The following is an 18803-nucleotide window of genomic DNA, read 5'->3' on the forward strand; positions in this document are numbered from 1 at the left end:
TCTACTACCCATAGTGCTTTCCCCTTACATTCCTCCTTCATCTTTCCTGCCTATCCCCTCCCTGCTTCCCCTCCCCCACCTTCTTTATAGGGCCCCTGCCCCCTCCTTCTTCAGTCCTGATGAAGGGTCTTGGCTTCTTCTTAAGAAACCTGACATTAGGTATAATACTATAAGAGCATCTTGTAACTAGTAGTGGGTATTCTAAGGGATTAGAAATGTAAGTATTCCAGTTGATGGACTTATTAGGAATAGTTAACATAGCTTTGTGCATGGTAGGTTGTTTCTATGTTTCTAAATTTATGGAGATTTCTGAGGAAGTTACCCGGAATGTTGATGAAGGAAAGCCGATGGATGTTGTCGACGTGGACTTTAGCAAGACCTGTGATAAGATCCTGCACAGGAGGTTTGGCAAGAAGGTTCAGTGGCTTGGTATTCAGGATGAGGTAGTAAATTGGATTAGACATTGGGTTCGCGGGAGAAGCCTGAGATTGGTTGTAGATGGTTGCCTCTCAGACTGGAGGCCTGTGACTAGGGGTGTGCTTCAGGGATTGGTGCTGGGTCTGTTCTTTGTCATCTACATAATTGGGGCATAGTGGACAACAAGGAAGGTTATCAAAGCTTGCAGTGGGATCTGGACTAGTGGAAAAATGGGTTAAAAAAACTGGCAGATGGAACTTAATGTAGAGAAGTGTGATGTGTTGCACTTTGGGAGGACAAACCAGGGTAGGAAATGCATGGTGAGCGATAGGACACAGTGGAGTATGGTAGAACAGAGGTATCTGGGATTACAGATCCATAAATCCTTGGAAGTGGTGTCATAGGTAGATAGGGTTGTAAAGAGAACTTTGACACATTCATCTTTATAAATCAATGTATTGAATGCAGGAGTTTGAATGTTATATTTGAAGTTGTATAAGGTGTCGGTGAAGACTAATTTGGAGTATTGTGTGCAGTTCTGCTCACCTACCTACAGGAAAGATATCAATAAGATTGAAAGAGTGCAGAGAAAATTTAGAAGGATGTTGCCGGAATTTAAGGACCTGTGTTATAGGGAAAGATGAATATGTTAGGCTTTATTCCCTATATTGTAGGAGAATGAGGAGAGATTTGATAGAGGTATACAAAATTATAAAGGTACAGATAGGATAAGTGCAAGCAGGATTTTTCCACGGGGTAGGGTGAGTTGAGCGAGAGGTCATGGGTTAAGGGTGAAAAGGGAACATGAGGGGGAGCTTCTTCACTCAATGATGAGTGTTTGGAACAAAATGACAGTGCAAATGGTGGTTGTGGGTTCGATTGCGACATTTAAGAGAAATGTAGATGGGTACATGGATGAGAGGGCAGTGGATGGCTATGTTCTGGGTGCAGGTTGATGGGACTATGCAGAATAATAATTTGGCTAGATAGGCTGAAGGGACTGTTCCTGTGCTATAATACAGTCGGCCCTCCTTATCCGTAGGGGATTGGTTCCAGGACCCCCAGCAGATACCAAAATTCGGAGCTGCTCAAGTCCCTTATTTTACATGTATCAGTGCGGTGATCTTTAGGACCCAGTGGAACCCCGGACTTTATTTAACATGTTTCCGTGCGGTGGACATTAGGACCTGGCGGCACAGCTCTGAATCTGCAGTGTTTCTGTTCACAAAAAATAATCACGATCGCGATTGAAAATAAGGTATAAATAATAAAGTGATTGGAAAGAGGTGAAATGCCTTCGGTCATTGGAAAGGCGTTAGGCTACAGTCGGTCAACGATTGGAACAATTTTAATGGAGAATGTGAAAGGCCCTGTCCTGATGAAAACTACAATTATTACTAAGCAATGCAGTGGTTAAATTATTGAGATACGTATGTTTCTGAAGTGTTTTGTATGCATAGAAAGGTAAAATATGTACTTTATTCTAAGAAAAACATTTGATTAACTGACGCTAAATAATACCGGATGTACCTGTTCTGACCTCAAATCCGACTTAAAGACAGACTCAGGAGTGGAACTCATTCATAACCCGGGGACTGCCTGTACTTTTAAGTCATTTTTAGATTACTTATAATACCTAATACAATGTAAATGTTATGTAAATAGTTGTTATACTGTATTGTTTAGGGAATAATGACAAGAAAAAATAGTCTGTACATGCTCAAGCAACGAGTGCTGGAGAGAGAACTTCCAGGTTTTCCCAATCCGCATTTGGTTGAATCCATGGATCAGGAGGGCAGACTGTACTTTTTATGTCGCTATGACTCTATCTTAATGTAGAGAGCAGCTGAGAGCATACCCGGTAATGGAGGGGTGATTAAAACTGTACAAAAGGCCAGATCTGATGGAACTTGGAGGGTTGAAAGAATTTGTGAGGGCAGAGAGGGGTGCCTGGTAGAAGAATATGAAAACAAGACCAAGATAATAATTTGTAAATAGAATGATTAAGTTTTTGTTTGTGAAAGGTGAATGCAACCCAGACCTGATTTAATCTCTTATAGTGAGGCCTGTGCGTCAGCTGGGACTTCTGAAATGTGATAGGATCAAATGGGGTGGGGAGTATGTGCTCAAGTTCCACCTACTTAAAATGTGGAAAATATCATAAGACAAAGGAGCAGAATTAGGCCATCTGGCCCATTGAGTCTGCTTCGCCATTCAACCATGGCTGATCCTTTTCTCTTCCCCTTCTCAACCCCAGTTCCCAGCCTTCCCCCTGTAATGTTTGATGCCATGTCCAATCAAGAACCTATCAACCTCTGCCTTAAATACACCAAACGATCTGGCCTCTACAGCTGCCTGTGGCAACAAGTTCCACAAATCCACCACTCTGGCTAAAGAAATTTCTCCGCATCTCTGTTTTGAAAGGGCACCCCTCTATCCTGAGGCTGTGACCTCTTGTCCTGGACTCTCCCACATCTACTCTGTATAGTCCTTTCAACATTTGAAAGGTTTTGATGAGATCCCCCTCATCATTCTGAATTCCAGCGAGTACAGACCCAGAGCCATCAAATGTTCCTCGTATGATAACCCTTTCATTCCTGGAATCATCCTTGTGAACTTCCTCCGGACCCTCTCCAATGCCAGCACATCTTTTCTAAGATGAGGGGCCCAAAACTGTTCACGATATACAAAGTAGGGCCTCACCAGTGTCTTATTAAGCCTCAGCATCACATCCTTGCTCTTGTATTCTAGACCTCTTGAAATGAATACTAACATGGCATTTACCTTCCTCACCACCGACTCAACCTGCAAGTTAACCTTTAGGGTGCTCTGCACAAGGGCTCCTAAATCCCTTTGTATCTCAGATTTTTGGATTTTCTCCCTGTTTATAAAATAGTCTGCACACTTATTTCAACTGCCAAAGTGTATGACCATGTATCTTCCAACATTGTATTTCATTTGCCACTTTCTTGCTCATTCTCCAAGTCTGTCTGTCCTTTTGCATTCTACCTGTTTCCTCAACACCACCTGCCCCTCCACCAATCTTTGTATCATCTGCAAACTTGGTGATAAAGCCATCTATTCCATCATCTAAATCATTTATATACAGCATAAAAAGAAGTGGTCCCAACACCAACCCCTGCAGAACACCACTAGTCACTGGCAGCCAACCAGAAAATGATTATTTTATTCCCATTTGCTGCCTCCTACCAATCAGTCAATGCTCTATCTTAGTAACTTTGCTGTAATACCATGGGCTCTTAACTTGGTAAGCAGCCTCATATGTGGCACCTTGTCAAAGGCCTTCTGAAAGTCCAAATGTACAACATCCACTGCATCCCCTTAATCTATCCTACTTGTAATCTTCTCAAAGTATTCCATCAGGTTTGTCAGGCAGGATTTTCCCTGAAAGAAACCATGTTGACTTTGTCCTATCTTGTTCTATGTCACCAAGTACTTCATCACCTCTTCCTTAACAATCGACTCTAACATCTTCCCAACCACTGAGGTTAGGCTAACTGGTTTATAATTTTCTTTCTGCTGCCTTCCTCCTTTCTTAAAGAGTGGAGCGACATTTGCAATTTTCCAGTCTTCTGACACCATGCCAGTGTCCATTGCTTTTTGAAAGATCATTTCAAATGCCACCACAATCTCTAACGCTACCTACTTTGGAACTCTAGGGTGCAGTTCATTTGGTCCAAGTGACTTATGTACCTTTAGGTCTTTCAGCTTCTCTCTTGTAATATTAACTGTACCCACTTCTCTTCCTTCACACATTACAACATCACTGCTAGAGATTTCTAGAGTAAAGACTAATGGAAAATACTCATTTAGTTCATCAGCCATCTCCTTGTTCCCCGTTATTATTTTTCCTGCCTCATTTTGTAGTGGTGTTACATCTACTCTCATTGATATCTATATTGGTCCTATATCTTTGAGAACTGGCTGAGCCATGTGCCTCAACTTAGTTTGAACGGTGAAAACTGTTTAGTAAAGTTTAGAAAAAGAATAAGAGAGGATACTTCTACATTTTTACAGGAAATGAATATTGCGGGCAGTTCAGCCAGGGAGAGGTCCACGGACATGGAGTAATGAAGTACTCTGATGGTGCCCTGTATGAGGGTGAATTCTATTATGGTTTCCGAGCAGGTGAATAATTTTTGTTTGTCTGATTTTTGACTCCAATCTGCAGCCTAACTTTGCAGATTAGTGTAATACTTTCTAATATAATTAAAAGATTAATCTCTGCTTGTTGCTAGTAGAAATATAGCTTGACTTTATTCCTCTATCTAGGACATGGAGTACTGACTGATAAAGGAGGTCAGATCTATCAAGGCTCCTTCCATAACCATATGAAACATGGAGAAGGAGAGATGTTCTACAAGTAAGTGAAGAGCAGTTATGAGGTGCTCTAGTTTATATAAGGAGCTCATCATACACATACACACAGACATAGATATGTAATTGACATAAATGCAGGTAGATGCACACAAAAAAATCCAAAGGAGTTCAGGTACATAAATGTACAAATACACATATACCACATGTGTGACATGTCTTCTGTTGCTGACAAACAGAATTCACTGAATGGTTACAGTATGATAGAACATTTGGCCCATCTAATCCATACTTGTCTACATTAGAGCAATCCAGTTAGTGTCATTTCCCTACCCTGATCCCATAGACCTGGAAATTTTTTCTTTCCAGATACTTACCCAGCTCCATTCAGTCAGAACCTCTTGGAACTTTTTCTGACACAAGGAAGAACCTCTGCTTCTCCAGTTTATCCAGTCCTACATTCTCAGAGACATTCTAATACACTTTTCTTCACTTTACATCTTTTTTCTTACAGAACAGAACACCATAGCCCAATCGTAGCCAAAATAGTGTTTTTGGAATATTTGTATTATTTCCTTGCTCTCGTTCTCTAGGCTTTGCTAAGCTCGGGATCCTTTTTTGACCACTTTCTTGACCAGTCCTGGTATTCCCGATGAATAATGCACATGTCAGAAAAACACAGACACAGAAACATACATGCAGGTGAAATGGTGCTGTAGAGTAAACACAAGTTAGATGCACATATTTGTTGTTATCTGGATTTTCATAAAGCCTTTTCCTTGTCTACTTTTGTCTACCTTGCCCTTCTCCAATCTTAGAATACAGAGCCCTTCGTCTGTTAAATGAGACAAGGGAATTTGTTATTGTTAAAGGGAATTCTCCCCACACCTCCAGCCTGTAGATCAATCTAACCTGAATCATGGCATTTGGGCATGATAGGTTTCATGAACCAATGTTCAGGTGATTCTGTGTGTCTTCAGAAAAAGACTGAAGGGAACTAAACTGTCAGAGAATAAATATTGCTTGAATATATAGTCCCTGCTCCTGTTTTTTGCACAATATATGGAACAGAGCATTCTAAGAACAATGAACTTTTTAAAGTGGTTATGGATGAAAATGTCATTATCAGCTAGAACTAATGATTTCAATATTGCTGGTTTATGAAGTCTTTGTTGCTCCATCAATACAAATTCTAGGAAGTAGAATCCAGAATGTATTCTTCTGTGAAGAATTTTTTTAATATAGTTACTCATTCGCACATAGGCACATTTTAATGATCTTGTGTCATTGTTTCATGACATTGCATTCCTCAAAGCCATTGCCTATCTTCTCTCAAGCAGCTTTCTTATAATTTTTCTCATATATCTCTATTCCTATTTTTTCTGGTATTGATTATCTGACTTTGTTCTTATAATGATCTTCATTTGAGGATATTTGCTGACTTGGCTTAAGGAGGCTGGGGAACTAGTCCAGGGAGAACTAAATCAACTAGAGTTCCTACTCCATTCTTTCCAATATTGTGTTTGCGAATATTAGGTGAGGAAAGCAAAAAGCTGAATTGAGACGCCCTCTACAATTAAATCAATTGCAGCTATTCATTGGTTGGGTTTTCTTGCTGCAGAGATCAATTTGTTTTTACAGAATACAAAGAGATCTTGACAAGAAAGAATGAATTTCAAGGTTGTATGTCATATCCATACTATGATAATAGAATGTATTTTGAACTTCAAAGTAATGGGGTGGAGCAATAAAATATAGATTATATTGAGAGAATAGAAAGGCTTGACCCTATCTCTAACTGCTTTATTTTACTTTATTCATGGAATACGAGTATCACAGGCAAGGAAAGCAGTTATCATTCATTACTAATTTCTCTTGAAATATTTGCAGTGATTATGAACTTCAGTAATCTTTATCATTAAGTTACTCCACCATACTATTTGATTGCAACAACATTCGTGGGATTTTGACTTAGTGGATAAGGAGACAATGTTTCTGACTGTTGCTGAATCTAGAACTAGGGGTCACCTTTTAAAAGTTACCTATTTTAGGCAGAACTGAGGCAAAATATGTATGAGTTCTGAGAACACTCTTTGAAAGCCAGTGGAAACAAAGACTTTGAAAATTCTTAGAGTAAAAGTAGGAAGATTTTGATATGCAAAGGAGTGAAAGATTACTACAGATAGAGAAGAACATGGAGTTAAGGTTGCAACCAGAAATTATAAAATGTTGGACCAAGCTCTGGGAGACATATTTCTGATGCTAATTTGTATGTTTATATGTTCATAAAGGGTTCTGGGGTTTTGATCCAGCAATGAGAATAAATACCATCTTTTCATGGTAGGCTGTCACCTACTTTGCAGAGGAACTGAGATGGTTTGAGGTATTTGTCTTTGTTCTTTTGAATGATGAAGGTTGTGGATTGTAGTTGCTCTTGAAACATTTGCAATTTGCTGCAGTATATTTTGTTGATGGTGCCTGTTGGATCTATGCTATGTCCATGTGGAGTGAATTAAGTGACTGATAGGTTAATGATCAGGCAGGCTGCTTTGTCCTTGATGGTGTCAAGCTTTTTCAATCTTGTCGAAATGCAAGGTGTCTCCAACTGTAGCATATTCCATAGCGCTCCTTTAATAATACTGAACAGGTTTGGTGAGTTAGGTTTTGAGCCTCTAGCTATAGGATTCCCAATCTTTGACCACTTGCAGCCATTGTATTAATTTTACAGGTCTGCTTAAATATTTGGTCATATTAAGAATAGCTTTATTTGTCACATTTGGAACATACAGTGAAATACATAGTTTACATCAAATCAAACCAGTGAAGATTGTGCACAATTGTTGCCATGCATCCAGAGCCAACATAGCAAGTCATAACTCATGACAGCTGGTGCTCTAAAGCATTGTGTTAACTGTTGTGCCACCATGCCATCCCCATTAGTAACTCACAGAATGTTGACATTAATTCTCCACATAACCTATTTTCTCCAAGAACAGCAAAAGGTATCGAATCTAAGAGCAGGGATGTGATCTTGAGGCTCTATAAGACACTCGTGAGACCACACTTGGAGTATTGTGTGTAGTTTTGGGCCCCTTATTTTAGAAAGGATATACTGACATTGGAGAGGATTCGCAGAAGATTCATGAGAATGATTCCAGGAATGAAAGGGTTACTGTATGAGGAACGTCTGGCAGCTCTTGGGCTGTATTCCCTGGAGTTCAGGAGAATGAATCGGGATCTCATTGAAACATTCCAAATGTTATAAGGCTTGAACAGATTAGATATGGCAATGTTATTTCCCATGGTAGGGAAGTCTAGGACAACAGGAATTGAAGGACATTCATTTAGAACAGAGATGCGAAGAAATTACTTTAAGTCAGAGGGTGGTAAATCTGTAGAACTTGCTGCCATGAGCGGATGTGAAGACCAAGACATTGGGTGTATTTAAGGCAGAGATGGGTAAGTTCTTGATTAGCCAGGGCATCAAAAAGCTATGGGGAGAAGGCAGGGGAGTGGGGATGATGGGAATAATTGGATCAGCCCATGATTGAATGGCAGAGTGACTCAATGGGCCGAATGGCCCATATATCTTATGGTCTTAAAATCCTCTTGTAATTCTTTGTCATGCCATCACGTTCCCTTCCTAACAGAATATACTCAGTCTGTATTTGTGTTTTATGCAGTTTTAGGATGACCTCCTGTTATTTGTGCAAATAAAGAGAAATATCCTTGACTTGCCCTTGATCATCTCTCTTCTCCACATCGTAGTATAGATGTGGATTCCATTACAATACTATTCCCTATTAGCATTTTCCAGGTCTTGTTCCATGCAGATTTGGAATGCTTGTCATCAGGAAAATGTAGAACTAAACACTGCAACAATCAGCCAACATCCTCACTTCTGACTTTAGGTTGGAGGAGTAACAAAGTAGGACTGAGCCTAGGGCACTGCCCTGCAGTTATGTCCTGAGTCTGAGATGATTGGCTTACAACAGTTTTAACCATCATCTTGGGTGATAGATATGACTCCAATATTAGAGAGATTTACCTAGATTCTGTTTGACCAGTTTTACCAGCACAGTTCTCTTTAAGCTACACACATGTGCAGCCGGGCAGGAACTGAAATGCTCCCATGTGCATACTTATTGTTGCTGTGCAAATGGAATTTTCTTTTATAAAAAGTTTTATTAAAATGCTGCGTAGTTTTCAGGCCATGTAAAAATTTCTGCTCGGAACAATGGTTGGTCTGCACAGCTGTGAGAAAAAAATAGAGGGAATGTTGTTTACTAGGCTACTTGAAGCCACAGTTAATCAAATGTTGTCTTAATAAGAACATAACATAAACAACATAGAGTTTTAGCCCTTTATCTTCTGAGACTGTCCTGGTGTTTATGATGTATTTTACTTCAATTCCACCCCTGTGCTATCCCCATAGTCCTTCATTTGTTTGATGTCCAAAGAGCTCTCAATCTCTATCTTAAATATAACTGGTTCCAGCCTTCTTGAGAAGAGAATTCCACAAATTTTCAGTCCTTTGAACAATATTTTTATTATTCCTATCCTAATTGGATAATATTCTAACTCAGGATTTGTTTTGGGAGATTTTAACCAGGCCAGTCTGAAAAAAATTACTAAGCAATTACCATCAACTTGCAATACTAGAGAAAACAAGCCACTGGACCATTGCTACACCACCATCAAGAATGCCTACCGTGCTATTCCACACCCTCACTTTGGGAAGTCTGATCACCTGGCTTTACTTCTACTCCCTAAGTATAGGCAGAGACTGAAGACTGCAGCACCAGTAGTGAGAAGGTATGGACAAAGGAAGTACAGGAGCGCCTACAGGACTGCTTTGAATCAGTGGACTGGACTGTATTCAGGGATTCATCTTCAAACCTGGATGAGTATGCTGCAGTTGTTACTGACTTCATTAAAACCTGAGTGGATGAGTGTGTGCCTACAAAGACTTACTATACATTTCCAAACCAAAAGCCATGGATGAACCAGGAATGTCACCTGATGAAGGCTAGATCTGTGGCATTCAAGTCTGGCGACCCAGGCCTGTACCAGAAAACTAGATATGATTTGCGGAGGGCTATTTCAAGGGCGAAAAGACAATTTTGAACGAGGCTAGAGACGACATTGGATACACAACAACTCTGGCAGGGTTTGTAAGATGTTACTTGAAACCCAATAGCATGAATGGCAGCGATGCTTCACTACCAGGTGAACTCAATACCTTCTATGCACGCTTTGAAAGGGAGAATACAACTACAGCTGTGAAGATCCCTGCTGCACCTGATAACCCTTTGTTCTCTGTCTCTGAGGCTGATGTCAGGCTGTCTTTCAGGAGGGTGAACTCCCACAAGGCAGAAGGTCCCAATGGAGAACCTGGTAAGGCTCTGAAAACCTGTGCCAACCAACTGGCGGGAGTATTCAAGGACACTTTCAACTTTCACTGCTATGGGGGGAAGTTCCCACTTGCTTCAAGAAGGCAACAATTATACCAGTGTCTAAGAAGAATAATGCGAGCTGCCTTAATGACTATCGCCCAGTAGCACTCATATCTACAGTGATGAAATGCTTTGAGAGGTTGGGCATGACTAGACTGAACTTAGCAAGGACTTGGACCCACTGCAATCTGCCTATCACCAAAATAGGTCAATGGCAGACGCAATCTCATTGGCTCTCCACACGGCTTTAGACCACCTAGATAACACAAACAACCATGTCAGGATGCTATTCATCAACTATAGCTCAGCATTTAATACCATCATTCCCACAAACCTGATTGAGAAGTTGCAGAACTCCTCCCTCTGCAATTGGATCCTTGACTTCCTAATTGGAAGACCACAATTTGTGCATAGAACATAGAATAGTACAGCACATTACAGGCCCAAATAACCCCCCACCTTAAATTCCTCCATATACCTGTCTAGTAGTCTCTTAAACTTCACTAGTGTATCTGCCTCCACCACCGACTCAGGCAGTGCATTCCACGCACCAACCACTCTCCTCTATTATTAGAAAAATCTTCTTCTAATATCAGATTGGTGATTTCAGGATGTATATTGTATTTCTGACATTAAATTGTATCTTTGAAACCTTTGAAACATCTCCTCGCTGACAAGGAGTAAGATATGCCAACTAGTGGAATGGTGCCACAGCAACAACCTGGTACTCAATGTCAGTAAGACAAAAGAGCTGATTGTGGACTTCTGGAAGGGTAAGATGAAGGAACACATACCAATCCTCATAGAGGGATCAGAAGTGGAGAGAGTGAGCAGTTACAAGTTCCTAGGTATCAAGATCGCAGAGGATCTAACTTGGTCCCAATATAACAATGCAGCTGTAAAGAAGGCAAGACAACTCCTACTTTATTAGGAGTTTGAAGAGATTTGGAATGTCAGCAAATGCACTCAAAAACTTCTATTGTTGTACCGTGGAGAGCATTCTGACCTGCTCTATAACTGTCTGGTATAGAGGGGCTACTGCACAGGACCGAAAGAAGCTGCAGAGAGTTGTAAATTTAGTGAGCTCCATCTTGGGTACTAGCCTACAATGTACCCAGGACATCTTCAAGGAGCGGTGTCTCAGAAAGGCAGCATCCATTATTAGGACCTCCAGCACCCAGGGCATGCCCTTTTCTCACTGTTACCATCAGGAAGGAGGTACAGAAGCCTGAAGGCACACTCAGTAATTCAGGAACAGCTTCTTCACCTCTGCCATCCGATTCCTAAATGGACATTGAACCCTTGAACACTACGTCACTTCTTTTAATATGTAGTATTTCTGTTTTTTTGCACAATTTTTAATCTACTCGATATACGTATACTGTAATTTATTTATTATTATTATTTCATTGTTTTTTTTCCTATATTATGTATTGCATTGAACTGCTGCTGCTAAGTTAACAAATTTCACATCACGTACTGGTGATAATAAACCTGATTCTGATTCCTTGCTATCCTAATTCTAGGTAATTTATCTATGGGAAACATTCTTCTAGTACTTGAATTGATTGTGAGAAGCAGGCATTGTCCACTGAGCCTCTTCCCACAATCATTTAATGGGCCTTGTTGTGATCTTTCTAAGGCAACTACATCTTCCTTTGGTTAAAGACACCAAAATCATGTTTAGATAAACATTTGTAATGCCTTAGCAATGAAGGATATGGCTGAGAGCTAGAAAATAGGATTAGTAAAGATGGGCACTCAATGATTAACACTGACATAGTGGGCTGAAAGGCCTGTGGTAACATTGTGTGACTCTTAAGATTTCAAAGCTAGCTATGATTTCAGGTAAACTTTAATTATTGTTGACTCACTTTTAGAATTTAACGCTTTATGGTTAAGGCAGGACTGAATAGAACTACAAAAACAGTGTTAGTGAGCAGATAGATGGTGTATATTTTGTATCTCCACTTAGTAGGTTCTGACTCTTTCTCTTTGTACAATTTTCTAAAGGCATTAATTAATCCTGCAGCATATTTATAAAGGTAATAATAGAAGAGGGATTTTGTTCCAAAGATTGCATAATGCAGGAATATGATTAGTAACGCAGAAGTGCAGTTCTACAGGCACAATAATACTGAGTAATACAGGGTGCAATTCTGTAGACATGGACTAAGATGAGGTAAGAGTCCTATAGGCACAGAATAGTACAGGGCTCAGTGATGGGGCACAAATCAACAGGCATAAGGTAATGCAGAAGTATAGATCAGCCAGTGGAGAATAAGGCACGGGTACATTTTTCTGTGTTTCACCCAGCTGCTCTGTTTGTGTGTTTTGGCAAGTTGATCAGCTAGTCTTGAAATGAAGAGTCAAAGATTTTCAGTGGGCGTCTGGAAATTCTGAAAATGTAAATCTGCTGCCAAAAGTCTTCTGTTTATAAAGAAGTTTACTTTCACTGAAATGTAAGAGCATTATTTATTGTACATTGTTAGAGTTGTCAATAATTGTAATTATCATTGTTTAACACTTTCTCTTACTTGTCTCTAGGTTTGAACTTGGCTAAATGTGGTTAGCTAATGTTAAATCTGGTAAACCACAGTAGAAGCTGGTCTTGGCCACTCCTTGTGCCCACATGCCTGCACTTTCCAACTAAGAGCACAGGATGGTGTTTAGGAACAAGAATTCCATTTGGTTTCTTCATCTCCCACTTTTTATAACACAGGCATTAAAGCCAATTATTAAATTTTCTTCTTATTGCCAAGCAACATATCAATCCTGCCACTAACCAATGATTAAGCAAGTTCTCACCTCAATGTAGGTTTGCTACAATGGCCATTACTTCTAAGTAAGCAGCATTAGAGTTGCCAAGATCAATTTGACATCAATGATTTGGAGATAATATACTTGTCTCAGACAATACATTTTTTAGTTTTGAATGTCTTTGGGAGTAGGTGAAATAAGTTGAAATACTAAGGGGAACATGAGGGGGAATTTCTTCACTTAGAGGATGGTGCAAGTGTGGATCAAGCTTCCAGCAGAAGAGGTGGATATGAGTTCAATTTGAACGTTTAAGAGAAATGTGGATATTATACATGGATGGGAGGAGTATGGAGGGCTGTGGTTTAGGTGCAGGTCCAAGGGACTGGGCAGAATAACCGTCTGGCTCAGACTAGATGGGCCTGTTTCTGTGCTGCAGTGTTCTGTGACTGTAAGGTGTATTGTCTGGATCATTTTAATAATACAATGCTGTGCAAAAGTCTCAGGCACCCTAGATTTTTTAACATTTTGTTTTATTTTTTTTCTTGTCTTCTGCAATAGTGTGTCTGTTGAGAAGAGCAAATTCTAGGTTTCCAAGCATTCATTTTCCAAAAAATTAAATGTCAGATTTTTGTATTTTGTTAAGGCAAGTAACATATTAAGCAATAGCAACACACACAAAATGCTGGAGGATCTCTCCAGGCCAGGCAGCATCTGTGGAAAAGAGTACAGTCGATGTTTCAGGCCAAGACCCTTCATCAGGGCTGGAGAAATAAAGCTGAGGAGTTGTCCTCCTCCTTCAAAGGAAGGGGCTTCCCTTCCTCCACTATTAACGCTGCCCTCAACAGCATCTCTTCCATTTCGTGCATGTCTTCTGTCATCCCATCCTCCACCACCCTACCAGGGATAGGGTTCCTCTTGTCCTCAACTACCACCCCTTCACACCTGGCACATAATTCTTTTGCCATCTCTAATGGGATCCCACCACCAAGCACATCATTCCCTCCCCCCCCCGCCCACTTTCTGCTTTCCGCAGGAATTGCTCCCTACGCAACTCTCTGATCACCCTCTTGGCACTTATCCTTGCAAGAGGTACAAGTGTTACACCTGCCCCTACACTTCCTCCCTTACTACCATTCAGGGCCCCAAACAGTGAGATGACACTTACCTGTGAGTCTGTTGGTGTCATGTACTATGTCCAGTGCTCTTGGTGTGGTCCCCTGTGTGTTGGTGAGACCTGCTGTAGATTGGGCGACTGCTTTTGCCAAGCAACTATGCTCTGTCTGCTAGGAAAAAGTGAAATTTCCCAGTGACCACCTATTTTAATTCCATTTCCCATTCCCATTCCGATATGTCTATCTGTGATCTGTGATCTCCTCCACTGTCATGATGAGGCCACAACTGGCTGGGCTGGAGGAACAAAACCTTGTATTCTGTCTGGGTAGCCTCCAACCTGATGGCATGAACATCTATTTCTCAAAATTCTGGTAATAACCCCCCCCCCCCACTTCACCATTCCCCATCCCATCCCCTTTTCCCTCTCTCACCTTATCTCCTTGCCTGCCCACAATCTCCCTTTGGTGCCCTTGCTCCCTTTTCTTTCTTCCATGGCTTTCTGTCCTCTTCTATCAGACTCCCCCTTCTATAGTCTAGTATCTCTTTCACCCATCAACTTCCCAGCTCTTTACTTCATCCCTTCCCCTTCAGGTTTCACCTCCCCCCATCTTTTAAATCTATTCCTCAGCCTTTTTTTCTCCAGTCGTGCTGAAGGGTCTCGGCCTGAAACATCAACTGTACTCTTTCCCATAGTGCTGCCTGGCCTGCTGAGTTCCTCCAGCATTTTGTGTGTGATACTTGGATTTCAAATCTGCTGGGTTTTCTTTTGTTAGTGACTGGATATTAAGTAATAGACCACTTTTCAAGTATAAACTTGATTAAATTGTAGGCATATGGCTCAGTGCACGATTAAGCAAAGAAGAACTGTGGCAACTTCTCTAAGATACTTGGAACAACTTACCAGCCGATTTTCTTATAAAACTGCGTGACAGTGTACCTAAGAGAATTGACACAGTCTTAAAGGCAAAGGGTGGTCACACCAAATATTGATTTGATTTAGTTTTTCTTTACTGTTTACTGCTCATAGTAATATTTTTGATATTACAAAACATTTCCTTATTTTGAAAGCATCTTTGCTTTACAGAATTTTTTAACATGACTTTTGCAATGTATTGCATAATAATTAAGAACTAAAATAATGATTTCTGCACTGGTAAGCCAATGAGAGTTCTGTGTGCCTCTGCCAAGAAATAAAAACAGACAGACATACTTTATCGATCTCAAGGGAAATTGGGTTTCGTTACAGTTGCACCAACCAATGATAGAGTAGAAATACAGCAAAATAAAACCAGAAATAAATAAATAAATAAATGCTTAAAGGGATAGATTCTACATTCAGTGACAAAGGCAGAGTTTATACTTACCACTAATGTAATTTAGTATACCCATAGTTTTGTGGGCTCTCCAGCCCTAGCTGTGTGTCCATCAAATTAGTTGTGGAGCCAATCAAAAGTAACAATTTGCATCTATTTAGAGCCTTTCACATCCATTTAAGGATACTCCTAAGTGTTTTATATGTTTTTCAATTATCTCTATTTGACTTTAGAGGTTTTGTTATTGTGAAGAATGTCATATTGAAGTGCTTGAGGGCCAGCAAATCAGAAAATTATAAGGTCTATTTGTTTCAAATTTTATTATGCATGTACAATGAGTAAAGACCCAGAGTACAAGTGTATCAAGGTAGATGCTAAAATATCATAAATAAGCTTTAAAAATTAAAAGTAATTCATCTTTTAGAATTTTTTTCAGACAGCTTCATAGTATAAAAATAGTTATGACTTAATACAATGCTTGAAAACTTAGTTCCTTAATTCATCAAGATACTATATTTTCAGTTCCTGAAGCAGCAAGAATATTTAGCCAAAGGGTATAGGTAAGGGTATAAGAGGCTTAACCGGACTTGCATTTAGAAATGTGGATTTTGATGCAGAGATACAAGCAGATTTCCACTACAGCAGCGAGGGAGTTTAAAATTGATCTGGAATATAAAGCTAACTGTAGTAAAACTACAGGATTGTTGTAAAAATCCATCGGGTTTGCTATTACAAGGTGAGCTACCAAACAATATGAAATACCCTTGCCTCCTTCCCCTTGTATCCAGCTCAGTTCAGGAGCAATTAGTGTTAGACAATAAATATCTGCATTGTCAGTAATACACACATCTTGTGAAAGGATTAAAAAATCTCTCTTCAATTCATTAATTCTGTGTTTGATTGCTTTAGAATATTGAATAGTACAACACAGGAACAGACCCTTTGCCCCACAATGTTGCAAATTAAATTTGCTGACACTACATTGATTTGCCCTGTCTCAAATAATGGGGTGGCCTGCAGAAAGGAAGTCATCACCCGACACAGGAAAACAACCTCTCCCTCAACGTCGTAAAAACAAAGGAGCCGGTTGTGGACTACAAGAGCAATGGAGACGGGCTAACCCCATTGACATCATTGGATCTGGTACTGAGAGGTTGAACAGCTTTAAGTTCCTCGGCATACACGTTACCGAGGATCTTGTGTGATCTGTACACACCGGCTGTGGTGGTGACAAAACCACAATAGCACCTCTTTCACCTCAGACGATTGAAGAAGTTTGGCATGAATCCCCAAATCCTAACAACTTTCCACAGGGGCACAATTGAGAGCATCCTGACTGACTGCATCACTGCCTGGTATGGGAACAGCAATTCCCTCAATCACAGGACTCTGCAGAGAGTGGTGTGGACAGCCCAGTGCATCTGTAGGTGGGAACTTCTCACTATTCAGGACATTTACAGAGGCAGGTGCATAAAAAGGCCCCAAAGGATCATTGGCGGGGCTGAGTCACCCCAACCACAAATTGTTCCAGCTGCTACCATCTGGGAAACGGTACTGCAATGTTAAAGCCAGAACCAACAGGCTCCATGACAGCTTCTTCCACCAGGCCATCAGACTGATTAATTCATGCTGATACAATTGTATTTCTATGCTATATTGACTGTCCAATTATACATGCTATTTATTGCAAATTACTATAAATTGCACTTTGCTCATTTAGATGGAGATGTACTACTCATGTATGTGAAGGATGTAAGAAATAAAGTCAATTCAAACTAATTAAATTAGTAATCAAACACCCAACTAAACTGATCCATTCTGCCTACACAATGTACATATACTTCAGTTTGTTGCCCATTTAGGTGCTTTTCTAATCTTCAGTTTAGTTGTAAAGTTCAAGTTGATTGTTGAAATCTTCAAATTCTTTGTAGTTTGTAACTTGAAGTAGTGAAATCATTTCATTTCTGCAGTGGCTGGTTTTAGCAGCGCTCCTTTCCATGTTATGTGCCAATGATTTGGATGATAGAATTGATGGCTTTGTGGCCAGGTTTGCAGACAATGCGAACAAAGGTGGAGGGCAGGTAATGTTGGAGGAAGCAGAGAGGCTGCATAAGGGCTTAAACATATTGGGATAATAGGCAGAAAAGTGGCAGATGTAGGGGAGTATATGCTCATGCATTTTAGTAGAAGGAATAAAAGCATAGATTATTTTCTAAATGGGGAGAAAATTCAAAAGCAGAGGTACAAAGTGACTTGGGAGTCCTTGTGCAGGGTTCTCTAAAGGTAAATTTGCAGTTTGATTTGGTAGTAAGGAAGGCAAGATGACTAAAATATACAATACTGTGCAAAAGTCTGAGGCACAAATATATAGCTAGGGTGTCTAAGACTTTTGTGCAGTTCTATAGTAATTTTATTTATTGCACTGAACTGCTGCAAAAAAATCACCATATTTTATGATGTGAGTGATGATAAACCTGATTCTGATATGGATCTCTATTGTGGACTGCGAGTGGGAAGAGGGCAGGGAAAGGGTGATCACGGCTGGACATATGAGGAGGGGTAAATAGAAGAGAGACATTTCAATAAACCATTTTTTTTGGAATCAAATGACCTTGCCTGGTGTCTTAGAGCAGGTGCCAACACTCCTTCTCTGCTACCTGTCCCACATTTCTCCCAGAGCACTCCACCCATCACCCTTTGCTCCCTACCATATTTACAAACTTGGTTTCTATTCCATATTGACAAATACAGTACTGTGCAAAAGTCTTAGGCAGCCTAGCTATATATTTGTGCTGAAGATTTTTGCACAGTACTATAAAAGCAAGGATATAATGCTGGAGCTTTATAAGGCATTGGTCAGAAGCAAGGACATAATGCTGCAGCTTTATAAGGCATTGGTCAGACTACACTTGGAATATTGTAAGTAGTTTTGGGCCCCTTACCTAAGAAAAGAAGTGTTGGCATTGGAGAGGAATCTGGAGGAGGTTCATGGGAATGATTCCAGGAATGAAAGGTTAATGTATGAAGTGTGTTTGATGGTTCTACCCTGTACTTAATGGAGTTTAGAAGAATGGGGGGGGGGTGGAATCTTATTGAAACCTATCAAATATTGACAGGCCTAGATAGGCTGAATGTGGAGAGGATGTTTCCTATAGTGGGAGAGTCTGGAACTAGAGGGCCTCAGAATAGAGGGATGCCCATTTAGAACAAATGATGAACTTATTTGGCCAGAGGGTAGTGAGTGTGTGATATTCATTTCTACAGACAGCAAATCATTGGCATATTTAAAGTAGAGGTTGATAATTTCTTAATTAGTCAAGACATCAAAGGTTATGGGGAGAAGACAGGAGAATGAGATTGAGAGGGATAATAAGTCAACCATGATGGAATGGTGTAGCAGACTCAA

At 40.2% G+C, this 18803-nt stretch overlaps 1 protein-coding gene across 4 annotated transcripts in view; it reads left to right on the forward strand.

Moving 5' to 3' along the window:
- LOC132382195 (MORN repeat-containing protein 1-like) overlaps positions 1-18803 on the forward strand; it is a 234485-nt gene that overhangs the window by 7431 nt on the left and 208251 nt on the right. For all 4 annotated transcript variants that reach the window (XM_059952173.1, XM_059952171.1, XM_059952170.1 and 1 more), the window contains 2 exons: positions 4456-4566; positions 4711-4801. In XM_059952173.1, the coding sequence (XP_059808156.1) occupies positions 4456-4566; positions 4711-4801 (202 nt within the window). The remainder of the gene's footprint in view (positions 1-4455; positions 4567-4710; positions 4802-18803) is intronic.

This window comes from Hypanus sabinus, chromosome 27 (assembly GCF_030144855.1).
Source record: "Hypanus sabinus isolate sHypSab1 chromosome 27, sHypSab1.hap1, whole genome shotgun sequence".
NCBI lineage: Eukaryota > Metazoa > Chordata > Chondrichthyes > Myliobatiformes > Dasyatidae > Hypanus > Hypanus sabinus.